At 40.5% G+C, this 26,976-nt stretch overlaps 1 protein-coding gene and 1 long non-coding RNA gene across 16 annotated transcripts in view; one reads left to right on the forward strand and one right to left on the reverse strand.

Annotated features, from left to right (window-relative positions):
• Positions 1-25,055, forward strand: part of LEKR1 (leucine, glutamate and lysine rich 1) — a 67,238-nt gene extending 42,183 nt beyond the window's left edge. For 12 of the 15 annotated variants that reach the window (XM_083739491.1, XM_083739488.1, XM_083739495.1 and 9 more), the window contains 6 exons: positions 4,898-4,975; positions 5,426-5,629; positions 10,941-11,034; positions 14,432-14,587; positions 17,153-17,452; positions 23,726-24,303. In XM_083739491.1, the coding sequence (XP_083595617.1) occupies positions 4,898-4,975; positions 5,426-5,629; positions 10,941-11,034; positions 14,432-14,587; positions 17,153-17,452; positions 23,726-24,124 (1,231 nt within the window). In that variant the 3' untranslated portion in view covers positions 24,125-24,303. Of the gene's footprint in view, positions 1-4,897; positions 4,976-5,425; positions 5,630-10,940; positions 11,035-14,431; positions 14,588-17,152; positions 18,495-18,887; positions 21,326-21,500; positions 23,435-23,725; positions 24,304-24,537 lie in introns of those variants that run through there. The other 3 variants (XR_014564350.1, XR_014564352.1, XR_014564351.1) reach the window with 2 other exon arrangements.
• Positions 9,039-10,894, reverse strand: LOC310845166. Its single transcript, XR_014564534.1, has 2 exons — positions 9,921-10,894; positions 9,039-9,665 (listed from the first exon to the last, which is right to left on the reverse strand). It is a non-coding gene; the product is annotated as an uncharacterized lncRNA (long non-coding RNA).
• Positions 25,056-26,976: the final 1,921 nt, after the last annotated feature.

Below are 26,976 nucleotides of genomic sequence, written 5' to 3' on the forward strand. Positions count from 1 at the left end.
CACACTTCTGGTACTGTTGTGCCTTACTTTCAACCTATATTTTGACAAAGCAGGATGAGGAAACGGTCAGTGAATGTGTTTGCACTATTTATCACAAATAGTAGATAAGGGAAAAAAAGTTGAACTTTGGCATGGATGTGGAAAGGAAAAGGAAAAGTACAAAAACAAAAAACGTGGAAATAGAAATTTTAAACAAAACCTGTCTAATGCAGAGACTTCAATTGACTTATTATTATTATTATTATTATTATTATTATTATTATTATTATTATACCCCACCCATCTGGCTGGGTTTTCCCCACCACTCTGGGTGGCTCACAGTATATATCAGAACATACTAAAATATCAAGCATTCAAAACTTCCCAATAATGTATCCACAGCATGTTGTTGTTATTGTTGTTGTTGATATTTATATTTATACCCCGCCCATCTGGCTGGGTTATGAGTATGAAAGAAAAACTCAGCACAACACACGAGAGGTTCTAAATATTCTTCCGTGGAGTTCTATGAGTACCTGGAATGCCAGACATGTTTCAGTTTGGTCAGCCTTAGTCAGTGGCGTGTACAGTGGTTCCTTATGCATGAGCTGAGCTGTTTCCAAATATTGGTTATAGCAATACACAGCAGGTATTTGCCTTGCCCAAGTTATGCATTTCCTACTGGGCTTATGTTTGAAAGTGATGTAATGCTCCTGCAATATGCCTGGATTTTTAGTTAATGAGACATTTGTTAAGTACAAAATCTAAACAATAAATTAGTCAACGTACAAGCCCCACATCTTTATACAAATGCAGAGTTTTCCAATGCCACTATGTGACTGCTCTCTCTTTCTGGATGATTGGATTAATCCTTGAGTCCTCATTCTGCCTTACCTGTCAGAAACGATGCCAGGTCTGGTATAGTTTTTTGTGACATCAAGTCACAAAAGTCAAGTATTAGTTATTCTGAGCCATCCTGATTTAAATCATTCCAGGCAAAGAAGAGCTCTATGCAGATCCTTCACCCCACTCCCTAGCCTACCCATATATTTTAAGGAAAGACAACACGTGTGAGCAAAACAATCCAAAGGGACATGTCTTTTAAAACCTGGAAAAACTGCTGGAATTATAGGGAATGGACACTGTGGCATTGTACTACTGCATCATAAAGAATTTGTTATCAAGAATTTAATAATAATAATAATAATAATAATAATAATAATAATAATAAAAAATACATTATTATTATTCCTTTCTTTTTTCTTTTTTCCCTTTTTTCTGTTTTTTTAAAATAATATTTATTAAATTTTCCAATAAGAACATACAAATACAAAACAACTACAATGAAAACAAACACAAACAAAAAACAACAAGTATAATTTCAAAACTTATTTTCTCAACCTTATTTCCCCGACTTCCTCATACCTCACCGTTTTGTATTCTAGTTTCATTATCCCATCAGCAACTCCATTCCCTTATTTCCCAAAAGTTTCTTACTAATTCCATTCCTTTTCTTACTCTAATGTCTCTGAAAACCAATATTTTTAAATCCATGTCAATCTAGCATTCTTTAATCTTATAATAATTGTTAAGATAGTCCTTAAATTTCTTCCAATCTTCTTCCACTGTCTCTTTCTCCTGGTCTCGGATTCTGCCCGTCATCTCTGCAAGTCCCATGTAGTCTGTCATCTTCATCTGCCATTCTTCCAGAGTGGGTAGATCTGATGTCTTCCAATACTTTGCGATAAGGATCCTTGCTGCTGTTGTGGCATACAAAAACAAAGTTCTATCCTTCTTTAGCACCACATGGCTGACCATACCCAGGAGAAAGGCCTCTGGTTTCTTCAGGAAAGTGTATTTAAACATCTTTTTCATTTCATTATATATCATTTCCCAGAAAGCCTTAATCCTTGGGCATGTCCACCAGAGGTGGAAGAATGAGCCTTCATTTTCTTTACACTTCCAACATTTGTTATCTGACAAGTGGTAAATTTTTGCAAGCTTGACTGGGGTCATGTACCACCTATATATCATTTTCATAATATTTTCTCTCAAGGCGTTACACGCCGTAAATTTCATGCCGGTGGTCCACAACCTTTCCCAGTCAGCAAACATAATGTTATGGCCAATATCTTGCGCCCACTTATTCATAGCTGATTTAACTGTTTCATCCTGCGTATTCCATTTCAGCAGCAAGTTATACATTTTGGATAAATTTTTAGTATTGGATTCTAACAATTCTGTTTCCAATTTCGATTTCTCCACCTGGAAGCCAATTTTCTTATCCATCTTGTAAACCTCCATTATTTGGTAATAGTGGAGCCAATCTCTCACTTTATCCTTTAATTTCTCAAAACTCTGCAGTTTGAAGTTACTACCCTCCTGTTCTAAAATTTCCCAATATTTCGGCCATATACACTCCATATTAAGTTTTTTCGCAGCTTTTGCCTCCATTGGTGAAAGCCACCTTGGAGTTTTGCTCTCCAGTAGTCTTTATATCTGATCCAAACACTATACAATGCTTTCCTGACAATATGATTTTTAAAACCTTTATGAACCTTAACTTTGACATACCACAAGTATGCATGCCACCCAAAAAAATTATTGAAACCTTCCAAATCTAAGATGTCAGTGTTCTTGAGGAGCAGCCAATCCTTCAACCAGCAGAAAGCTGCTGATTCATAGTAAAGTTTCAAATCTGGCAGGGCAAATCCCCACCTTTCCTTTGTATCCGTTAAAATCTTAAATTTTATTCTGGGCTTTTTGCCCTGCCAGATAAATTTAGAAATATCTCACTGCCATCCCTTAAAACACTCCATCTTATCAACAATTTGCAATGTTTGAAACAAAAATAACATTCTAGGCAATACATTCATCTTGATAGCTGCTATTCGACCAGACAAAGAAAGCTTCAAGTTCGACCAAATTTCTAAATCTTTTTTCACTTGGTTCCAACATTTCTCATAATTGTCTTTAAATAAGTTCATATTTTTAGCTGTCATGTTAATCCCCAAATATTTTACACTCTTAACCACTGTTAACCCTGTTTCATTCTGAAACCTCTCCTTCTCTCTTACTGTTAGATTTTTCTCTAATACCTTAGTCTTTAATTTATTTAATTTAAATCCTGCCACTTGACCAAACTCTTGAATTAATTCCAAAACCCTTTTCGTACTGGATTCCGGCTCTTACAATGTAAGTACCAAATCATCTGCAAATGCTCTCAATTTATATTGTCTCGCTCCGACCTGAACCCCTTTAACCAGCTGGTCCTTTCTTATCATGTTCAGCAAAACCTCCAGGACCGAAATAAAAAGTAGTGGGGAAATTGGGCACCCCTGACGTTTCCCTTTTTCTATCTTAAGTTCTTCTGTAATAATATTTTGTACAATTAGCTTTGCTTTTTGTTCAGAATAAATTGTGCCTATACCGTTTTCAAAACCTTGGCCTACCCCCATCCCATGGAGATTCTTCTTCATAAAGGTCCAAGAAATATTGTCAAAGGCTTTCTCCGCGTCCACAAATATCAAAACAGCTTTTGTGTTTATATTAACTTCTAACATTTCCAAAATGTCTATTATGTTCCTTACATTATCTGATAAATGTCTTCTCGGGAGGAAGCCCGCTTGATCCCTATGAATCTCCCCCATCAAAACTTTTTTCAATCTCTTAGCTAAAATGTCAGCAAAAATTTTGTAATCCACATTTAATAAAGAGATTGGACGGTAGTTCTTAAGTTGGGTCTTTTCAGTCTCTGTCTTCGGTATAAGCGTGATATAAGCTTCTTTCCACGTGTCAGGTGCTTCTTTCCCCTCAAGGATTTCATTACAGACTTCCTTCAAAGGTTGTATTAGCCATTCTTTTAAAGCCTTGTAATATTTGGAAGTCAGTCCATCAGGTCCCGGAGATTTGCCCAGTTTCATGTTTTGAATGGCATCTTCTACTTCTTGTTCAGTTATTTGCTGATTCAGAAGCACTTTGTCTTGACATGAAATTTCCTTCATCCCATTTTTCTTTAAGAATTGTTCTATATCAAACTCTTTTTCTGGCCCTTGTGCATATAGTTGTTTGAAGTATCTCTGGAAGCAGCTTCTGATTTCAGTTGGGTTATTAATGTTCTTTCCATCCACTTCTAAATTTGTCACTGTATTTAGTTTTTGTCTCTTCATCAATTGCCAAGCAATAATAATAATAATAATAATAATAATAATAATAATAATATGCATTATTATTTATACCCCACCCATCTTTACCCACTTTCTGCTTGCCCTTTATTTCAGATTCTCATTTCCTCATCCTTTTTTCAGCTCCTACTAAGTGACATAGTACACTTCCTTTGAATTCTCATCTAACCTTTAGCCAAAAGGGTATCAGAAACAGGCCACAGCCACGCAAAAAACATCAACTCCTATGATAAGTACCTCTCCTGACTCTGTCCTAATACTTTTTCTGAATTTTTGGATATGGAAGAGTATTGCTCGTAATTTCATTCAGGGTGCCAATAATTTGGAGCATCAGCAAGGAAATGAAGTCACCGCTTAAACAGAAGGGATGTGTGCATGTGTTTACAATAGCCTTCAAAGTCATTCTTGTTGCAGATTTTTTAAAAAACAGTTTTAATAATCCCCCATCTAAAGCTACATAGTCAGCGTAAGTATATACTGAAACAAAATGCAGTTGCGGTTTGTTTTCAGAACACGAGAAGAGCTCGCCTGACTCAGACAGAAAACCTACTTGGTCCAGCATTTTTTCCCCACAAGCAGGGCAAAGGTGCAAAAACACTCTCCTGTTTGTATTTTGCCAAAAGGTAAAATAAAACATCTTGAGAGCATTAACAAATAAAGGCTACTGTATGAGAAGGATTTTGTTGATTTTTTTAAAGGCAAGTAGATTTATAATACTACATTTTATTTTCTAGAAAGAAGTCAAAAGAAGTTGAAGACTATCAAAGTGAACTCCAGAAACTGACATCTGAAATTGGAGCATCCACATCTCAGTATGAGCCAGAATTTATTACAACTGTATGCAGATGCTGCTCTGAAATGTGGAAAATCAAATTATTCTATTCACATGATGGTTTTACCGACATTTTTCATTTATCTTAGTTTTTCTCCTCTTTTGCTTTGTGCTGATTTTCTGTTTTTTATTCTCATATCTCCTCTTCTTCCCCAACCCTTTTATGATAACTCCCTTTCCCCTCATCAATTTCTGTAAAATGTTTACATTTTTAAGGCACAGAATTATTAATAACAAATGATGACAATAGTAATGTATCATGCTCTCTTTCAGTACACAGTCTGTTCACAGTGACTTAACTACACTGGTATAATGCAGAAGAGTTATTTGCATAGTGTTCGCATTTACTGTAAGGGCCATGTCAGAATACATTTTATATATGCTTACCGACTGCTTCGGTTATGACATGTGGTCTTTTTTTTGCGTTTAGGTTTGCTAATACCCTGAAAGAGCGAGAAGAGTCTTTGCTTGCCTGCCAACAAGCATCTGGACGTTTACAGGAAGAAGTGATTGAGAAAGAGAGGAAAGAAGAAGAGCTAAAAAAACGCACCGACCATTTGGAGAGCGAACTGGAAACGATTAAGAGTCTTCTCAAGCAGCGAGAGGAAGAAGTGGTAATGCTTAGGCAAGAAAGGTAATCAGAAATGACTTGCCATGCATAGCGTTACAGGACAGGATGTTCTGCCTAGATTTTCTTTCTGAGAATATCGTCAAACTGAAAGTCCCCTACAAGTTGACTCTTCACAGTCCTCCACACCCAAAATAAATCATTACAGAGCACAGCATATTAACTGTGCACGGAACTAATAATATTTTAAATAATAAGGGGGGGGGGAAATATTTTTAGGACAAGCCTATTTCCATTGAACGCAGTAAGGCTTAATCTCTAGAGGGTGTGTTTAGGATTTCAGCCTTAACTGCATAGGATTAGAACAGAAATGCTGACCCCAATCTAAAAGAAATTAATCATGTTTAAATCCCACTTAAGTCATCAAGAGAACTTTGTGACAAACCCCATCTGCATGATGTGAACTGCCCTGAGATTTACCAATGAAGGGCGACATACACATTTACTATAAATAAATTAATTGGTTTCCTGTGGTAAATCATGACTGATTTCCTCTGGATTGGGTACAGTAGATATAGTACTTAAAATGTCTCAGATGCTCCACATACTACGACCACCACTTAGCAGCAATCTGTGTGGAGGGAGAATTCACATCTTTACAAGTGTCCTCAGAGATAGCTCAATTGGTAGCGCATGAGACTTAATCTCAGGACCGTGGGTTCAAGCCCTGCATTGGCCGAAAGTTTCCTGCATCGCAGGAGGTTGGACTAGATGATCCTCGTGGTCCCTTCCACCTCTACAATTCTATTAGTCTATTGTTCTATAAGTGGATGTTTCTTGGAAGGCCTGCACTGCCCCCTGCCTTCCACCAGCATCTGAAATTAAGGATGTGGGGCCCCAACCACCTCATTTGCTAGCTGCTCAGCAGCAGTGGCTATTTCCTGCCCTCCACAACCACCCTCCATGATCACTGCTGACATCTCTGGGAGATGATTCAGTAATATTGTCCACATGTTGCTGGTGGGGACCTAGTAGCTTATCTCAAGCAACCTAGTGAGTTCAAGGCTAACTTGATGTTTGAATGATGCAGTAGTTCACATCAGACACAGGCATCACATCAGTTCTCAGCTACGACATATCTGTTTCAGTGATGATATTCACGTATAACAATTATGTTCATCCCTCTCCCCCCCCTTCTCTCTCTCTCTATATATTTAAAAGCTTGTAAAATCGTTCCCTGCCTGTTTTTCTAAGCATGCTATCCTATGAGCGATCTTTCTGGTGCTTCTTCAAATAATGGTATCTTCAAATAATGCTTGCAATGAAATGACATAAGAACATAAGGAGAGCCCTGCTAGATCAAACCAAAGAACCCACCTAGTTTAGCATCCTCTTCTCATACTGGCCAATGAGATGCCTATGGGAAGTTTGAAGTGAATCATGAGGGCAAGAGCACTTTCTCCACTTGAGATTCCCAGCAAGTGATGAAGAACTTAACCACCAAGAGCTGTAGTCAATGCTAGTCCTACTCAGAGCAGACCCTTTGAAATGAATGAGCATGACTTTAGTTTCATTAATTTCAATGGGTCTTCTCTGAGTAGGGCTAGCATTGGCTACATCCCCAGGGTTAGTAGCTAGAGATAGCCATGTCCTCCATTAATTTGTCTAATTCTGAATCTATTATCCTCAGTAGTGCAGCATCATTTATACAGCAGGTGTTTTCATTTTCATAAGAGTGCAAGCAAATAATTATAATTGTCTAGTGAACACCTCATTTCTGCCGAATTCTCATGGGATAACCTTTCCCCCCTGAGCTGCATGTTTTCAAGTTATTGATCCCAATCTACAATACTATGGGGTGTGTGTGGATACAGGGGACATGCATGTAGAATTTGAACCACAGAGTTGAAAGCAACCTCAAAGGTCAACTATTCCAACCTCCTGCTGATGCAGGAATTCTGCCGCTATGACATCCATGATCGTTGGCTATCCATGCTCTGGTTAAAACAGGGGTGGAGAATCTCCAGCTCACAAATCAATCCTGGCTCTCCATTGGGTCCAGTTTGGTTTGCCATGCCATTTCCCTCAATTAATAGCCACCTGACCATCAGCTGACATCATTGGCAATGTCAGCTGATAGGTCGAAGGACAGGATTTAATCATGCATTGGCTGCACTGCCCTTTTCCCAGCATAGAACAGGATTGTGCGGCCTTGGCAAGAGGATTTAATCACCTCTTGTCAGCTGATGAGTGGGGATTAAAGATCAAAGGTTGGGGGCTTAAAAAAGAAGGATGGAGACTTTTACAAACCACTTCCCACTTTTGAGAGGTGAGCAAATTTGACCCCAAGTCAGATCCTGATAAAAAATGTAGCCTTTGGAGCTAAAATGGCTCCCCCCCCCCCGGCTTAAAATCTCTAGTTAAGAAGAGTCCACCATCTTCTAAGGCAGACCCTTCCACTGAAGCTGAGATTGGTTCACTTCCTTCATGAAAAAATACCCATGGAGCATCTGTGTGGATTTTGCAGAGCTTTCGACATAGTTCTCTGCATGCATTCTTCAGAGGGAAACCATTAACAGTGAAATTGGCCCATAGTGGTGGTGTTTAATTTGACTACATTACCTAAGATGTGAATTCTGCAGACTGATTCAACATCTACTGACAATGGGTTTTGGATAGGCTCTTAAAGGTTCTTTAATCCAAGCTCCCACATAGCCGCCCTATACTGAGTCAGACCATTGGTCCATCTAGCTCAGTACTGCCAACACTGACTGGCAGTGGCTCTCTAGGGTTTCAGACAGTGAGTCTCTCCCAGCTCTACCTGGAGATGCTGGGGATTGAACCTGGGACCTTCTGCATGATTTATAAAATTTTCAAACCATGTCCCAGTGAAATACTGTAACATTACCAATTTATTCAATACAGTAGCCCCAGTAATACCATGTTTCTGCTCTGTAAAGGGCCCCTAAGTGGAAACACAATGTGGATTACATTAGACATGGAGTGGGGTTGAAATTTGGCCAAGGCAAGATGTCTGGAGATATGTGAGCTGATCTCCCATTGTTTCTTAAAGTTTAAAAGCAGCAGTGAGGAGGGGAGGATTTCAGCCTGGAACTGCAGTGCTGGGGAAGTGGGGCTTAACCCTTCTTCTGTGTCATATTCCCAATCTATATTGGGCAGCCCATTTGCTTCCTAGGGATAATATTCAGCTACAGTGGTACCTCAGGTTAAGTACTTACGGTAATTCGTTCCGGAGGTCTGTTCTTAACCTGAAACTGTACTTAACCTGAAGCACCACTGTAGCTAATGGGGCCTCCTGCTGCAGCCATGCCGCCGGAGCACGATTTCTGTTCTCATCCTGAAGCAAAGTTCTTAACCTGAAGCACTATTTCTGGGTTAGTGGAGTCTGTAACCTGAAGCGTATGTAACCCGAGGTACCACTGTACTTGTGTGGGATATGCATTTTTTCTCTCCCGTGGGGCAAATACCTTGGGTAGGGGGGACAAGAATGGTGCAGAGAAGAGAATTAACCCCTTCTCTCAGTGTCAGGGCCCCAATCCAATCGTGCTGTTTTAAAACCACCACAATGTCTTATCACCTAGTTTGACCCTTAGTCTTTCACTTCCAATACACGGTCTGTCAAGAGGCCCAACAAACTTTGGATTCCGTAGCTCATCAGTCACTGAGCAGATGTCATTTTGTAGCCTTTCCAAATGGTGCCTGCATTCTGTTGTTTGTTGGAACATGTAGCACCACTTAATTCACACAGTTCAGTGGAAGTTGAGCAATGGAAGTTTCATGTATGTATAAATCCCACCACCGGGTGACTAATAATGCCACCGCATAGAAATTAAAGTTGCAGGTGAAACTTTGAATGAATGGGCTCTTGCTTCTTTCAGAACAGTGCAGTAGTAACGGAAATTAGGAGTCCAGCAAGTGCAAATTCTTGCCTCACAGGAGAAGCTGCACTTGCTAAACTTCTCCATTGCAGACCTTCATAAGCTAGCAAACATTTATTTGTATAGTTAATTGAATAAAGTTTCCCTGGCTGGGACAGAAATGCTAGGAGTGTTCTTTCTCCCTGCAACGTTCATTTTTCCATCTATATACAGTGGTACCTCGCAAGACGTATGCCTCGCAAGATGAAAAACGCGCAAGACGAAAGGGTTTTTCGTTTTTTGCGTTGCTTCGCAAGACGATTTTCCCTATGGGCTCGCTTCGCAAGACGAAAACGTCTTGCGAGTTTGCTTCCTTTTTCTTAAAGCCGTTAATACCCAGCGAATCCGCACTCCGCAAGACGAAAAAATCGCAAGACGACACAACTCGCGGAACGAATTAATTTCGTCTTGGAAGGCACCACTGTATGTTGAAAGTACTCCTTCTGACAAAGAGGCATTTTACAGGAACAGATAGAAGTAGATTGCAATCCAGATCTATCAACAATCACAACATACCCACCTCTGCCCTGTGGCATCAACCAAGGGCTCTGATACATTCACAGTTCTTCATGTAAGCAGAAGCTGGTGCTTTCTCTTAACACTGCAAAAATTCACAGACCTTCTTGCACAGAGCTCTGTGTACTCAGAGGAACCCTGCAGAGCATCTACCGGGCATCGTTTCAAGCAATGAGATTTTAATTAGAACAAGTGTTCCCAGCCCTTGCCAGCTTCCTTTAAATCAAGGAAAATCTTTTCCAGGGCAACACACCCAGAATACTCTGCAGGTCACAGAGTGATCTCACATTTAAGTCTGGGGATCAGCTGGCTATCAGAATCATTTCCTTCTTCCCATAGTAGAAGCTGCTTTTCTGGGAGATAGTCGAGTGGAATATAAATTGTACCCATACCACCAGCAGCTCCCATCTAATTGGGGCTGGGCATGTTAGTACTTGCTTTGACCTCTGTGCCCAAGGAGGACTGGGAATGAAGAATGATGAGAGCCTTGAAATCAGGGCTGAGGCCTTTGCATGTGGCCCACGAGGCTGTTTTTGTGAAGCCATGCCCACCTTGCCTGCATCTGATGCCACACATGTCAATATTTATCCAGTTATATGATCTGAAAATTATTTCAGGCACAGAAAAGTATTTTACATCAATGTATTCACAAGATTGCACATCAGTAATATTACAAATACAGTGCGGTACATGAGAGAGTTGAAGTCAACTACATCAATATTTTTAATTATAGTGTGAAGCATACACGTGCTCTGACTAGATTTCTGAGCCCACTGCAGTAATAGGAAGCAAAATTAATTAGAAAGAGAGAGCATGTATTGTAGTTGAATGGTGAGAGGGAAGGTAAATCTCATAAGCTAGAGCTGGTTTCCCCCACTCTTTCCATAGAAACTCTGGTGTTCATGGATATTTGTCATGTTTAGGGAGTCTCTGCTGATTTCCCATCGGAGCAGAATGGAGCAACTGCAGGAAACATTGAGGCAGAAGGTGCTGAAGGAAAAGAACTGGCAGGAAAAGGTAATACTGGATTTCCAGTGTCACGTTTATTTGTTTTCTCCAACTTCAGGCAGTTGTCAGGCAAATGTGCCCGACACTCATTTCCTAACAGCTTCTGTTCAGCTACGCTTTCATATTTTTTCATCCAAAATTAAGGTTACTCTACAAAAAAAAAAATACTGATTTATTTATTTAAAATGTTTATTCCAACATACAACTCCACAGAAACACAGGGCAGCGTATGGCATTTTAAAAAACATGGTGAATGTAAAAGCAGGAGAGGCAGGGTTAGCATTTCTTCTTAAAGACCCAATGCTATAAAACACACGACTCAAAATATTCAGCCATTATGTGACCAGGGAGCACACTTCCACTGCCATTTTGTGTGTTCTTTACAAAACATGTCTCAGACCCTCTGCATCAGCCTTTGCCAGTCGGGTGCCCTCAGGTGTGGTGGGGGTTGTAGTCAAAAAAATCTGCAGGGCAACAGGCAAACACAGCTCTATACACTAGCGTGGGATCTCCTGAAAATATTAGTGCCCAACTTTCCTCCAGTTCCTATTCTAATACAAGCAGAACTGTGTCACCTATTGACTGGCTATGGAAAGTCCTGACAATTTGTTTGTTTGTTTGTTTAAGGTATTTATATATTGCTTAATTACTGAAGTATCGAAGTGGCGAGTCTCCTTTTGAACTCTTTCTCATGGTGAAGAATCTGCTCTTGGTCTCCTCCACTTCTTGCAAACCACACTGCTTGTTCATGCAATAAACCTCAGACGTGTTGATATGCTGCTTTTTAAAACCCTCTTTGAGCAGTTCACACATGCATCACTTGGTTACTTGCAGTTGAATGTGTGAACTTACGCCACTGAATGCCATCGGGGTTTTTTGCAGGTTCTTTCTGTGGTGCCTCGTTTTCATGATTATAACAAACATATAATGGCTCATCTACAGACTTGATTATGTGAATAAGTTCCATATTAGACAGCTGTTCTCTGTCTTCTATTCAGGTGTCTGGGCTGAGGGATCTACAATCTTTTGTTTCAAACAACTTCCTCAAAAGTCTACTTATGTTCTTTACTCATGATTGGTCATTAAACCCCAAGCTTTCAATGCCAGGCTCTTAATGTTCACATCTTTTATCCCAGTAGGCACAGATTATACACATTCATCATCATTTTAGGCTTTTATTAATAAATATATCAAGCTGTCCTAAACAACTTAATTTCTCACATATAGGATATAATTTAGCATGAGGTCACTCTGTTTGCACCATCAGAATTCGTTGTGCAGCTTGACATTTAAAATGGATAAAGAACTAACAGAAATAAGAGACAGCACTTAGATTTGCTAACCAGTATTAAAATGTGCTGAATGTCAAGTGTTCTGAAAATGCTCTCATCAGAGTAAAGAGATGTTGCTGTATTTTTCTTGGGTCATTGTGCCATTACATAGGCATAATGTGTTCCCTTTATTTTTTTAAAAAAATCAATCCACATGTTTTGTTAAATGGGAAAAAATCTCTTTTAAAATTAAGTTGCTTCAAGTGGTGTTTTGGCATTTAATGCACAGAGTTATAAAAATGCTCTGCAAGTAGAAGAAATCAATTGTTGCTATGCAACTTGAACAAGATAATTGAGAAATGTCTTTCAGAATCCTCATTATTATGGTTATTAGTTCCCCTGATTTCAGGTGTTTGCTAAATGGGAAACATTTTCATCCTGAGAGTAGTTTCCAGTGATGTGTCAATACTGCCAGTCAACTTTCATTTTAGACCCCTGTTGGTAATGTTTAAGTGTACTTCAGCCACTTCCCTGACCTGCACATGCAACATATAATAAACACTTGGGCTGCACTTCAGCAGTGATGAGGTCCACTTCTTTACCAGCACAGAGGTGATGTCCTGATAGGAAAAACACCATTATCCTGATTTGTATACACAGAAGGGGTGCTGCCCACACATTTCACAGGGTTAAAAAGCCTGATCTGGGAGCTGAGGCTGTGCTCCCCTCTTTCCCTGAAGAGATGTCCAGCAGTACTCAATCTGACTGGGGTTGGGGTTCTTTCTAGGTTGGGCATCAGCCCAGCAAAATGAGCATAGCAGAGGGCAAGGGCACATTTAAAAGGCACCAAGTATAAGCCCTGCCTGCCAAGGAACTATTGAAGGTGCATTTAAAGACTCCTGATAGTCCTTTGCCGCCATGTTCCTTTTCACCCGTGTCTTCAACTTGCTCCACATTTGACATTATATCAAGTGTGGGGAACGTGGGTATGGCTTGTACCAAACTGCCTTGTGGGCCAAATCTGTACAGCTGCCAGGTTGAAAGGTTGGAGCTCCCCCACTGCTTTTCTGTGCCAAAAAATGTTGGCATTTCTCGTAAATGTTCATGAAATTCTCATAATGAGAGCTTGAGAGTGCGTCAAGGTGTGAATCTCTGATTAGAAAGCTGCAATAACGAGATCATCCTTTTGTGTCGGCTCCAGTCATTCTGCTAATTTGCCTTTGAGATATAATCAAAATAATGCTTTTCAGAGCAAGCAAAAGTTCTGGGTGTGCTCTCACTTCCTTGAGCAATGAGAAATTCCTGAGGTTACGTTACAGTGCTTAGGTTCTGTTGGGAGAGAGGGGGAAAGAATAGTGGAGACTATTTTCACCTATGCAAATGGAAGCAAAGAGGCGTATTTAACAGTTTTTAAGATTTCCAGAAAAAGCCCGTACTTCACCTCCCACAGACAAATGTCCCACCGTTCCCTCTCCCCAAATTTGTTCTTCAGACTGGCTTCAAGCTGTTTCTTTGCATTGCCTTCTAGCTCTGAGGGGTGTTGCATTTTGGAGGCGAGTGTCATCGGGGAACAAATCCCTGAACCCATTTAGGCAACTCTTTAGGCAAAATTGCTGTGTTAATGATTCACTCTTATCAATACAAGCCATATTCAGATCATTCAAAATAATATGTTGGTATGCACTTAAGTTCTATTGAAAACAATTGGAATGGAGCTTAGACTGCAGTCCTATGTACACTAACTGGAACTGAGCATCATCAAGCAGGGAGGTACTTGTTTCCAAGTAAACATGCATACGATTAGCTGGCTGTGTGAAGCTTAGAGACCAGTGGTGCATCAGGCACTTCAGATGGCAACAACAGCTATCTATATCTGTGTGTATTCATACAATATTGCTGATAGCTTTTATATTTCTCTGTGATTAGCGTTATATATATATTATGGTTTTGCATGCTTTGTATATTTCATACTAATGAAAATGTATAGATATAAATAGATACATAAAGGCTGTTCATCTTGATCAACATAATTTTTTACCACCACCTTTTTCTGAATTGGGTGCCTGTACATTCAATGTAAAACAAGACACGAGTTGAACAGATACTTACTGACACCCAGGTTTTTCGCTTTCTAGATCAAAGCTGACAGAGCAAAGGAACAAGCTCATCACAAAGAGGAGATTCTCAGCCTCAAAGAGGAAGCCAGAATGGAACTAGAAATTGAGAAACAAAAGCATCAGGAATTGATTGCAAAATATCAGAAAGATCATGATGACCAGCTACACCTTAAGGTTTTAGCAACTAGAAATAAACTGCTTTGGGATTTTGACAAATGCACTGGGCAGGGGGGAATTCACTTAATTTCATCATGTAGATCAAATGATACCATGGGGTGGTTAGACACAGTCAGGGTGTTAGACACAAACAGTGTCACAGTCTAGGTTTTGAAGATTTAGAGCTGACATCAATAAACAATCCCAGAATCAATAGTTATTGTTGACATGGGCAAGCAGCAAAAGAGTGTTTTAGTTACAGCATGTTGCTCAAACTGGACTTGTTTATACAGTCAAGACGCCCAGTTTGTCATTTCTGAGTTGTAACCCTGTCTACAAAATTTGAGGAATCCCTGGGAGTCTCAGGCACACCCTTTTGCGACTCCCTTCGGACTTTTACAGATCACAATGTTCTTCTGTGTGACTGTGAAATCCATCCATCAGAGGCAGCAGCTCTGCTGTTAAACACATTTATCCCACTTCAGAAAAGAAATGAATCAGGAACCCTCTTTCCATTCATTTTACTTCTTAAAGCTCTGGCCCTTGAGGCTGATACTTCAAAGAGTCCAAAGTGACTTCTATGGTGGCTGTCCCAGGAAAACTGATCATGTAAACAGGGTAATTCTCACATGTCTATGTGCTTGAAGTAAATTCTGATTATCAAATGATAAAAGAATGTGCAATCAATCTAATGCAGTGTTACATTTTGGTATAAGCCCAACATTCCTAACCCAATTTTTATTTTATTGCTCTGGCTTCTCCTGTTTTGAAAATGCATAAAGATAATATTTGGGGCCGGGAAGGGGGAAGTGATCAAAGTTCAACAGAGGAGAATATGCAGAAAGTTCCAGGTTCCATCACCAATAGTGCTGGACCCAAGTATCTTCCTGGTGATTTTTGTAAGTTTTGGAGAGGGAATGAACTCTTCCCCTAATCCAGTTGGCTGGAGGTGGGGGAAAGCAAATTCTTCACATTTTTGTGAGGAAGAGGTGTGTCTTACCTTTTGTATGCAAGGTGGCAAGGAGTTTCTTCCTTCTACACCCGCCACCCTCAAAAAAGGACATTTCCTCTTCAATGAAAGAGAAGCTGGCTGGGAAGAAGATAGGATTAGGGCTGCCATATGTCCAGAATTTCCCAGTCATAGCCAGGAATTGCCCGTCAGAAATAGCGTCCGGGAGGAATTTGCAGAAATCGGTAAAAACGTCCGGGGAAACCTGAGCATATATAGCAACTTTGCCAAAAAACAAACAAACCCCTCAACAACATTTGTGTCTGAATTTTCATTTTTTGAAATACAGCAACCCCAAGTAAGACCGGAAAAGTAAAGGAAGCTGAGAAGCCATTGGCAGCCACCTCTGTAGAGGGGAACAGCCACTAACTTCTCTCACAGTCCCCGCCATGCCTTTGTGCAGCACTGCAGCTCACTTGGCAAGGATCACCTCAGAATTTCTGGATTTGAGAAGCAGGATCTGCTTTGCAGAGCTTGTCATTTGCTAAGATCAGACTGGCAGTCACCGGGAACAAGGCCTTTTCATTAGACAGGCTCCATTATGGAAATGCCTCCCTGAGAAAATCCAGCAGCTAACATCTTCACCTCACACAGAGTCTTCAGACATGTCACAAAGGCTTGTTTGTTTGTTTGTTTGTTTGTTTGTTTGTTTGCTTGCTTGCTTGCTTGCTTGTTCTGCAAGGCTTTCTATGAGCAAAACTTTCTATCTCAATGCTGACTTCTGGATACTTAAAACTTTTCTACTACATTATTTATGGATCTTTTTAGTTCTTCTCCATTTATTTTATTCGTTTATTGGAAAACAGAGTAAATTAATGAATACAATATATAACATAATAAATATTCCTTGTTCATTCATTTGTGATCTGTCCTTAATCTAGTGCAGTTTGCTCTCTCTCTTGTCCTATTGCAGGAATACACTTACATAAAGAACAGGCGTTCCCACACAACTGTTTATCGTGAACTTGGATTTAAACAGATATTATATATGTATATAGTTTTAATTCTGTCATGGTTTAATTGTTTTTAATTATTATTATTTTCTTTGTTTTTTGCAATTATTGTTTTTATCTTTATCTTGAGTCCCATTAGGAAAAAGGCGAGGCAATAATAATAATAATAATAATAATAATAATGCATATTTTTGGCATCTTCCACAAAACATTATCCTCATCAAGATGCTGTCCCATGCCCACACTTTAAACCAGATATGCCATTCTGCTTTTCCTTTCAACATCCATTCCCCCCCCCCCCCCCGAAAAGATAAATCCTGATTAAATGGGAAAATAATACTTGATGGCATTTTAAGGAAGACAATATTGTGTGGGTCCATGGTGTAAAATGTGCAAGCATCAAGTCCACAATAAACTGGAAAAAACCCACCCCTTTTTAAAGAAAAAAGGCTACACGTTTTATCTGAACTATTGTTAGTACTGCTGATTTATGAAGTGATGATTTCACACCTTTCTCCATCTTTTGAAACCTCACTTAACCCTATTGAAAATGTGTTTAACCAAAGGGGTGCCTTGCCATCACGCCTTGCAAACCAAGGAATGTCATTATTTGTCTTTCAGATACCTGCATTGATATCCAGTGCCACGAATAACCTGAAGATGGAAGTGGGCACCCTTGAAAAGAAACTCTGCGAAGCCCAGATCAAGCTTACAGAGAAGCACCGAGAGAGAGAGGAGGAATGGCTAAGTTTAAAAAAACAAGTTGCCGTGCTTGAGCTCCAGCTGCAGGAGGAACAGAGCGCCCATCATTCAGTGACAGAAGACATGACAGAAGAAATAAAGAAGAAAACTTATGAGCTGGAAAAACTGACTCAAGAGCAAACGCAGTTGATTCAGAAAATGAGTCAGGTTCAAGAGGAGGTATGAATTCAACCAGGGTTCACAATTGAATGTCTCATCTCTTAAGTCCTTTTCGTGCCTTGTCTTGGTTGAGACCTAACCATCCTAGTCCAACAAACTAGGGAGCAAGCCATGAACCTGCACAGTCTTTCTTCCCCAACCTTTTCCTCCTCTCTTGTGTACCTTCCTGGTTGCTTAATGTGTACGTGTTCGTCCAGGACATCAGAGCCAAAAACTAGAATATCTAACCAAGATCAACTTGTGTTTTGATGTCCTGGTATGTAGGGATCTTTCAAAACACAGTTTCCCGGTTTGGACATCATGAGAAACTGTGTTAAGAAATAAGGAAGTATTCAGTTAAGACACAATGGAAGAGATGGAGGGAACATCAGGCACAGAGCTTGTTCCTGGTTGAACAAACAGTGGTTTGTTGCATTAGGATTGTTAAGCCCATTATGTTGAACATGTGGAAGAGGGGAGTGGGGTTGCACATACTGACCTGGCTCCCAAATTCTACATGCTCATTTGACTGTCTGCATCAGTGTAGTAGGGTTCTCCCCACGTCCTCCAATACTTAAGAAACCTGCTTTCCCAGAAAGCCCTACAAGTATACCATAGTACATGCATAAGATATTTGCTGGGAGGAGCGCAGAGAGAAGAAACACCATGGTGCATCTGTAGCAGCACATCCAGATGCCTTCATCTGCCCTAGCTACAACAAAACATGTCTCTCCCATATTGGTCTCTACAGCCACAGCAGACACTGTAACCTTCCAACAGTTTGTTTTCATCCACAAAGGCGCACTCCTTCATTATCTCCCAAGACAGATGGATGCCAACCAAGTTCTTTGCAAACAGTCAGGCACAGGGATGTCTAGAGCAGGGGCACTGCACAATGCTGCTGACTTTCAAATGTTCAGAGCAACATGCAAAAAGGTATCATTGCTCGGCACTTGAAAGCACCCATAGTTGTCTGAATAGAACTGGCTCCACTGCTAAGTGTCATGTCAGACGAAACAAATTTTTTGGAAGAGGTACATCTTTGTGTAGCATTTGAGCTGCAGTGACTTTCTTTTTAAAAAAATAGATTTATTAGGTTTTTGCAAAAAATAAAAGTACATAACCACCACAGAAGTAGAAAAAATGTAAAAAGAAATAAAGCATAATCAAAAGTAACACATAGAACAGATCAAAACACAAAAATATAAAATACAGTAAAGAAAAATTCCACCCAACCAAGTACAAAAACATAAAAACTCCAACTTTTTCGATCATACTTAATTAACTTCCTTTCTTGACTTCCTCACGCCTCCCTTTTTTGTGTTCCTCTTTACCCAATCAGATACAGCAAATCCTTACCCTCTTTCAGATCTCATTTCTAATTATTAAGTTCATTCTATTATGTCACCAATCTTTTCTCCTCGTACTTAATCACCTTTATAATATTGAGCTGCAGTGACTTTCACACATTTGCTGCCATCAAGTGATGAGCCATTGTGAGTGAACTCATCCCTCGAGCATGTCTGGTTTGCAGGATACAACCAGGAATATGGGGAATTGATCCAAGCCCAAGAGTATGAGGAAAGATCTAAGGAAACCTTTCTATTGGGACATATTCGTGGAATTTTATCAGCTTATAGAAACAGCAACAATGATGCAGTAAAATCCATAGCAACATCATTCCTGAATGAGTGTCGTCTGGCCCCGGGGTGAAGACATCCTTTGTGGTAGCAGTGTCATGCTGCAGATTGACCAAGGTTGTCTCACTCTGCGCATGACCCTCAACAGAAGCTGTGTCCACATTTCTCCCCGCTCCCGCTTCTCTTCCAACAAAGAGCACATATCCTTTTGAAGTCTCCAGGGAGTTCTCTGCTAGCCGCAGACAAAGTGCCCCAGACACAATAAAAGTGCCCTGTGAAATGTAGCTGTCAAGTTCAGTCAGACTGTGGTAGTGACCTTGAATCTTGCAAAATATAGTAGGAATAGTAGTACATAGGCCAGAACAAGACATTCCAAAATAGAATATTCCAAAATACAATAAACTCCAAAGACTCAGCTGTGGGTGGGAATTATGAGCCAGATGTCAAAAATTATCAATCCAAATGGGACGTGCTAATTTTCCTTGTGATAACTGATTGGATTACTTATTAAAAGTAATTTGTACCCCAGTTTTTGGTTTTTAAAAATGCCCAAGGTAGCTTATAATAAAATAATTAAACAGTGAAAAAATCAAAACCCTAATACACCCAAAAAGAAGCTAAGAACTGGGAGGTTTCTAAAGAATATGATTTAAATAGCTCAGATTCCTGAGAGTATAAAACGTTTGAGAAGCCAAACACCAAAATCAAAAAGAGTTCACAAAATGGCAGCCACCTGAGATCAGGCAAGATAAGCCTATTCAGGGACATAGGCCATCTCCAGGTGATTACATCCCTTTCTACAAATTCATGCCATATTTTGGAAAGGGTACTGCAGATAAGGCAACCTAGGAGCCAAACAAGACAATATCAGTGTCTTTAGCCCTCATGTGAATAAGCCCTTTTCTAAAACATGCATAGCCAGCATGGATGCAAAGGGGCAATTCAGATAGGGACCATAGTGAGATCCTCTGCCACCGTACTGATCAATGGATAGAAACAAAAATCAGGTATGGGGAACCTGTGGCCCTACAGATGTTGTTGGACACCAACTCCCATCAGCCCCAGCTGATGGCCAGCCAGGATGGGAGTTGTAGTCCAACAACAACTGGAGGGCCACAGGTTCACTATCCTAGTCCTAGGGGAAAGAGATAGAAGCATGAGGGTTAGGTTTTATCCTTTTGTTTGGGTAAAATGATGGCATGTTTTGCTAAATCTCCACAATCCAGATATTTCCCTTTGTGTGGCATTAGAACGAAGGTAGACAGGTGCAAGCTACACCTGCTGGAATTTCCTCTTCTGTACAACTGTTAATGGTGTAGACCACCCTAATGATGTTATGCAGTCAATAAGAGAGAAAGTCCTTGATTCATATCTCTTTTTAAAAAAGCAAACCCAAAATTTTGCTAAATACAATATCGAATTGAGAGCAAACATAAACAGATACAACTAGGCCATATGGTACTGACCCATGTGAGTTTGGGTAGCTTTTTAGCTCATCATAAAACTCTGCCACTAAAATAAATATGTTTATCTCTGAGACTGTACCATATGCCCCCCTGTCTCCCACTGGAAGGTGGAAAAGTTGAGCCATTCAAATAGACATTTGCAACCAGAGGCTGTTCAGTTTTATTTCTTGCCTCAAACTTTCTTGATCTTGATTGCAGGGTGGGAGCTGGTAAATTTTGGGGTATTGATGAAAGAGTGAATATATCACCTTTAAATATTTTAGAACCACCTTTGCTTTTAAAATTGCTTGATGTGATTTTGTCTCTCTCAACAAGGTCTTATTTTGGATTCATACTAAAATAGACCTCATTATTCAGATTCAGATTGAAATAGGACTACTAATGAAATCAGACTGAGCTCATAATTTAGAATCAGATCCTTCACAATGTCCTTGACTCTATTGGGGTTTGTTTGCTTTTAATTCTTTATAAAATGCAAAACCATCTGACGCTTTTCCAGCCCTTAATGCTCAATGGTTATTGCATGCCAAGGCCCCATGACCCACAGTTACTTAGCAGATAATAAACACATGTACACAAGTATTTTGGCTTATGGGTTCAAATAGGCCACAATTTTATTGGTTACAGATGTGAGTGATTTGGCTTAGGCATTGGGTGAAGCCAGGCTGTATTTCGACTCCCACCTGTCTGCAGGGAGTCCAACTAAGAGTAAATCACCAATAAGAGGAGCCCTATAACTTACATAAAATAGGGCCACCCCGAGGGGTCCCCATTGGGTTCGTGGCAGGGTCCTAGCCATAGCTGTCAACCTTCCCTTTTGGGGGGGGGGGATTCCCTTATTCCAGCGCTGTTTCCCACTGCTTCCCGCTACTATTCCGGATTGTTAGATATCCCATAGACTGTCCCCGGGACAGGTGAGGCTGCTGGTCCCTTATTTTCAAATCTGAAAGTTGACAGCTGTAGTCCTAGCCCACGTCCGGGCATCAGACAGAAGCCACACCCTCGGATCCATTTAAAGATGAGCGGTCTTGCTGCAATGAAGGTGAAGGTAGATGTGTGTGTTAAAAAAATTCCAACTCACTCCTTCCAAGGGCTTGAGGCACTTAGACATCGCCAAAGACATTTCTGAACCATGTGAGCTTCCTGGGGGGGAATATATGGCCTTTGCATTTCTGTTGTCAGCAAATCTAAGTGCTATACAGTTGCTGGAAAAGGCATCCAACTGACATTCAGTTCAATGTGGCTTGCACAGTATAATTCTTAATGCTGGGTTACGCACTATGACTCAGGAAAAAGGGTTTTGCTCCATTAAATGCAGCTTGAATATCTAGTATCATTGTGGATGTTTTCCTCTACCATTATCATCCTTTTCTCATTTAAACTTAACCACAATTCTGTTGAGAAAAGGGGTTGAAAATAAAATGGACAACCCAAGGCAGATTTATAAAATTATGAATGATGTAGACATAATTCATCTTGTTTATTTTTTGTTTATTTAATTTACAGACCATTTAGAGAGAGAGAGTGTATGAATGAGACACATATACACACACATAATAAGTACAATGGTACCTTGGTTTACAAACTTAATCCGTTCCGGAAGTCCATTCTTAAACCAAAGCATTCTTAAACCAAGGCATGCTTTCCCATAGCAGCGGGGGACTCAATTTACAAATGGAACACACTCAACAGGAAGCGGAATGTGTTCTTATTCCAAGGCAAAGTTCACAAACCGAAACACCTACTTCCGGGTTTGCTCATAAACTAAGCTGTTCTTAAACCAAGGTACCACTGTACAATAAAAACCATGTCAAATAATTTACATAAAGGAACAAATGTTCAAAGAATATCCATACAGATAAAACCAGAGAGCATTAATAAGGCAGCATAATGAAGATTATTTAAGCAATATAGCACACTTTCATGCAACTTGCCAATCTCACTCAGCAGTCCGCACAGCCACCAGAACCTTTCACTGCCTCGTACATTTTGTCTTATTGACCAGCCACTCAAACATAAACTACTCACTTTCAACAATATCACAACTTGCATACAAAGGATTACTGCCAAGGACCATATAACACTGGTCCATTTGCTCCCAGTACATTTTTGAGCACAATTAAAAATGTTGGTATTAACCTTTAAAGCCCTAAACAGCCTCAGTCCTGTATACCTGAAGGATCACCGCCAACCCCACCGTTCACCCCGGACACTGATGTCTAGCTCTGAGGGCCTTCTGGAGGTACAGGGAACCAGGCAGAGGGCCTTCTTGGTAGTGGCATCCACCTTGTGGAACGCCCTCCCATGAGATGTCAAGGAAATAAACAACTATTTGATTTTTAGAAGACATCTGAAGGCAGCCCTGTATAGAGAAGCTTTTAAAGTTTGATGTTTTATTGAGTTTTACATATTTTGTTGGGAGCCACTCAGAGGGGCTGAGGCAACCCATTCAGATGGGTGGCATATAAATAAAATTGTTGTTGTTCCCTTGATTGGGACACTATCGGTTAGAATAGCATTAACTTTTTTGCTGCTGCATCACAGTGTTGACTCCTGTTATGTTTGTGGTCTACTAAGACCCCTAGATCCTTTCCACATGTACTACTGGAAAGCCAGGTTGCCCCCCCCCCCCCAATCTTATATTTGTGCAGCAGGTTCTTCTTGCCTAAGTTACCTTTTGACTATGTGGGGTTTTTTTTGTATATTTGGTATTTTAAAAAATGAACAGTGGTATATAGTATTTTAATCAAGCTATATCCAGGGACAGTTTTGTGTCTAGCCAAAGAACCAAGTGGAGCAAGCATTTCCAAAAAAGCAAACCTCTTTTGAAGCTGAGGTGAGTTTCAAAAGCAGTTTGTGATGCGTCATGGCACTCTGCACTGTTCAAAGGAAAGACAGTTTTAGAGAGCCCTGAGCGCATCTGAACTCTAAAGTACCTCTCTGCATCCCAGGCACAGATGTTCTGTCACCACACCCAAGGCAGAAGAATGCGGCAGCCAATACTTTTACTGACATGAATACGTTGCTTATCTGTTTTCAAGCGTTTCAGCACATAATGCGTAGTCGCTTGTGCACTCTGTTCCTTGAGTCCTCTACGTTTTAAGAAGAAAGCGCACAATATTTATACCTTTCCTTTTTGTCTTCCCTGACAAATGCCTTATGAAATATGTGTTTCTTTATGCTCGCAGAATGCTCTTCTCCAGGACACAGTGCGCAGGGAGTGTGAGGAACGGTATGAGCTCACCGAAGCCTTGGCTCAAGCCAAAGAACAAGTCGTGGAGCTAAAGAAACTCGGTGGAAACTTCCAATTGTCACAGTGTTCTCTCAGTCAGGGCAGCCTAACCTCCGCTGCATTGGTCAGCAATCACGGGCAGAGGAGCCCAAACTGTGGGAAAGGAATAACATTCTCGGGACACTGGGGGATTTCAAGAGCCACTAAAGCACCGCTCTCGAATAGGTACAAAAGCAGCATGAACGCAAGCTTGCCTGCTCTGCCTGCGCTGCAGTCCCCAAGCAGAAAAACATCTCTAGATGAATCTAGGAAGAGAATCACAGCAGTTCTAAAAAGACAGATGAGTGAGCTGTGATGAGTCAAGGACTGCTCTCTCTCTCTCTCTCTCTCTTTTATTGAGAAGAGTCAGGAAAAAACCAGTGGCATAGGTCATTAGGCCACCTCAGTGTGGCCCACAGGGGAAAATACCGGATTTTACTGTTGGGCAATTAACATGTTTCTAGCACTGAGTGTTGTTTTATATACAAGCAACATCAATTTTTTTAAAAAATAATTTTTATTGGTTTACAACAAAAACACATAATAATTTCACATCCAATTTTTCACAAATTATTTCTTTTCTGGACTTCCTTCAGCTTTTCCGTAAATCATCCATAGTCATTATTTAAGTTACGCATTCCTTAGGTTTGTATTGTCATTATTTAAACCTTTCTTTTTCTATTCCCTTTAAACAATACTTCTCAAATTTCACAGTGCTTCTTTAACAAGCAACATCAAATTAAGCTAAGCAGTGGTTTTTAATCTCACACATGTTTATGTTTTATACTGAAATCATGAATCGGCATTTTGCTTAGTAAATGCTGGTGACTTAGGTCTGGTTCCGACTAAAGTAGCAATCTTGTGTATGGGCTTCCGCCTGCAGATGGGGCTTCACGTAAAGGATAAACTGAAGAGCAGGGTGGGAATGTTTCCCTACAGCAAAGTAGATGTCAGGGGTGTCAAGCCTAGCCTTGTTCCTGCATGTAGAAAACTAGTGTGGCAAGGAGAAGACTGAGCTAAAACATTCGGGTGTGTACAGGATATGTATTCAGTCTGAAGTGGTACAATGCAGACACAGATATAGCACGTTGATGAGAATGAGGCCTCTCTACAACGGGTGTAGAGGATATAGTAAATTGATTAAAGTATTTCACACCTACACTATCCTGAAGTGGTATTTTTCACGCTGCGTGCCTCCATTGTTAAAAAGTTAATAAAAACATGCAAAATTTCCCCCCACCTCGCAACCTCTGATTTTGTCCTACTTCGCATGATTGTACTGTGGTGGAATTGCTCTGTTCAAACAAATAGTATTCGTAAAGGACCAGTATTTCTCATTCTGACTTTGAGGTTAGATGTGCAAATAGCCAAGCACTGCAGAATGAAGAGAGGTAGCAGAATATTTGCCTGAGGAATAAACAAACTGCTTGTGGGGCAAAGGAAACTACCGCAAATTTTTAAAAACATCGCACTGAGCGGAAGCCAAATGACCTGAAGATGTTGGTGGTGGCTCAGCGATGAGCTGAACAGCCATAAGTTGTATAATAACAGCAAAATTGTTGGAAGATTTTGCTAAATGAGTGTCAGGAAGCAGCAGAAGCAATAGTTTCAAAAGTTCATCTTACAAGCAAATAAATTTGTCTGTGTGTGTTTATTTTCAACACCTCCACTGCTCTGTACCAACCATATGTGTCCTACTGAGATGCCCCCATCAAACCTAGATTCTATTAAACATGAAGAATCCTATCAGCCAGAACTAGCTTTATCACAATGTTTTCTTCTTCATGTGGCCAGTTATATTATTCACTAAGTTAAGGCACTTTCAAATTTGGTACTGTTTGTGGCACAAACTGTTTGACAGCAGAATAGCATATTACAAGGAGCATGGTTTTATTCTGGAATGTTCCTTTTAGTAAAGGCACATTTTAAAAACAAAAAAAAGGCTCCCTCTGTAACTATCGTATCTTTGAAGTGCTCTGCCGAGCGGTGCAGCTAGATTTCACTAACAAGTGTGTGCCATCTCAGGAATGAAACGGGAATTGTTTCCTTTTAATTCCTTTCTGCTTTTACCTGAAGACCGAAGCTAAAAGAAGCTGGAATCGTGGTTAATGGATCCAGTGAATGAGAGGGGAAAAACAAGGCATGTCTGGAGGAGGCAGAAAATATTGCAAGGTATTTTATATTAGGATGGATATTTTATTCTAGGGCATGAAGACACTAGCTTCTAACTAGACAGAAATATAAGAACCTTTTATCAGTCTGATCTTTGGACCCGCTAGGCTGGAGTAAGTGGATTTAATTAGTCATGATGGAGGCAAAGAAGCCATGTCATATTATCCTAAGTGCATGTTTCATGAAAGAATTCTCCATGGAGCTGCTTCTACGGCTGAGGCGATGCTTTTCTGCAATTAGCAGGTGGAATTAGCGCTTAATACAGTGCTATATTTTCCATCAATTCCTGTCTCCCTAGCATAGCCAATAAATATCCTTCCACAATATTTACTCAGAAGCAAGCCCGATTCAGCAAAAGGCTCTCTGAGATTTTTAATTAGGCATTTCCTGCTTTGGTAGTTGCACGGAAGGTGCCATTTTATGTTAGTCCAACCATCCCAAAAGTGGCACCTCGCTCCTGCAATTTTTTTAAAAAAATATTTCAATTCTAGGCCGGGGGCAACCGGTAGGCCCAGAAGCAGTCTTAGGAAAATAAAATGGTGGCTGCCTGGAGCCTTGCCAGCCATGCGCTAGATGTAAGGGGGGAGAGGAGGGACCCCCACTGCTGCTTCTGCCTGGTAAACCTGGAGGGAAGGACAATGGGGATTCTGTGGAAGGTGACTGAGGGGTGAGGAGAGCAGTGGTGGAACAGGAAAGGCAGCAGCAAATGGATGGGAAGAGTACTTTTTAATAAACACAGCTGCAGGGAGCTTTTCATGTGGGGAGCTAAAGGGGTGAGAGGATGGACCTGTTCCGAAATCAGTGGCTTCAGTGACAGGCTGATGAGCACAGTTCCTTCCACCTGCCTTCCAAGAGGGATCTGACCAAATGCTACATCAGAGACATCGTAGGAAATCTGAAAAGTGGCTCCCAGTCTTGCGCCGGTGGATTGCCTGGTGCTGGAGTGGAGAGGGGGCTTGGGCTGGGCTGGGCTGGGCTGGGCTGGGCTGGGCAATA

This window comes from Podarcis gaigeae, assembly GCF_964106915.1.
Source record: "Podarcis gaigeae genome assembly, chromosome: 5".
In the NCBI taxonomy this organism is placed as follows: Eukaryota; Metazoa; Chordata; class Lepidosauria; order Squamata; family Lacertidae; genus Podarcis; species Podarcis gaigeae.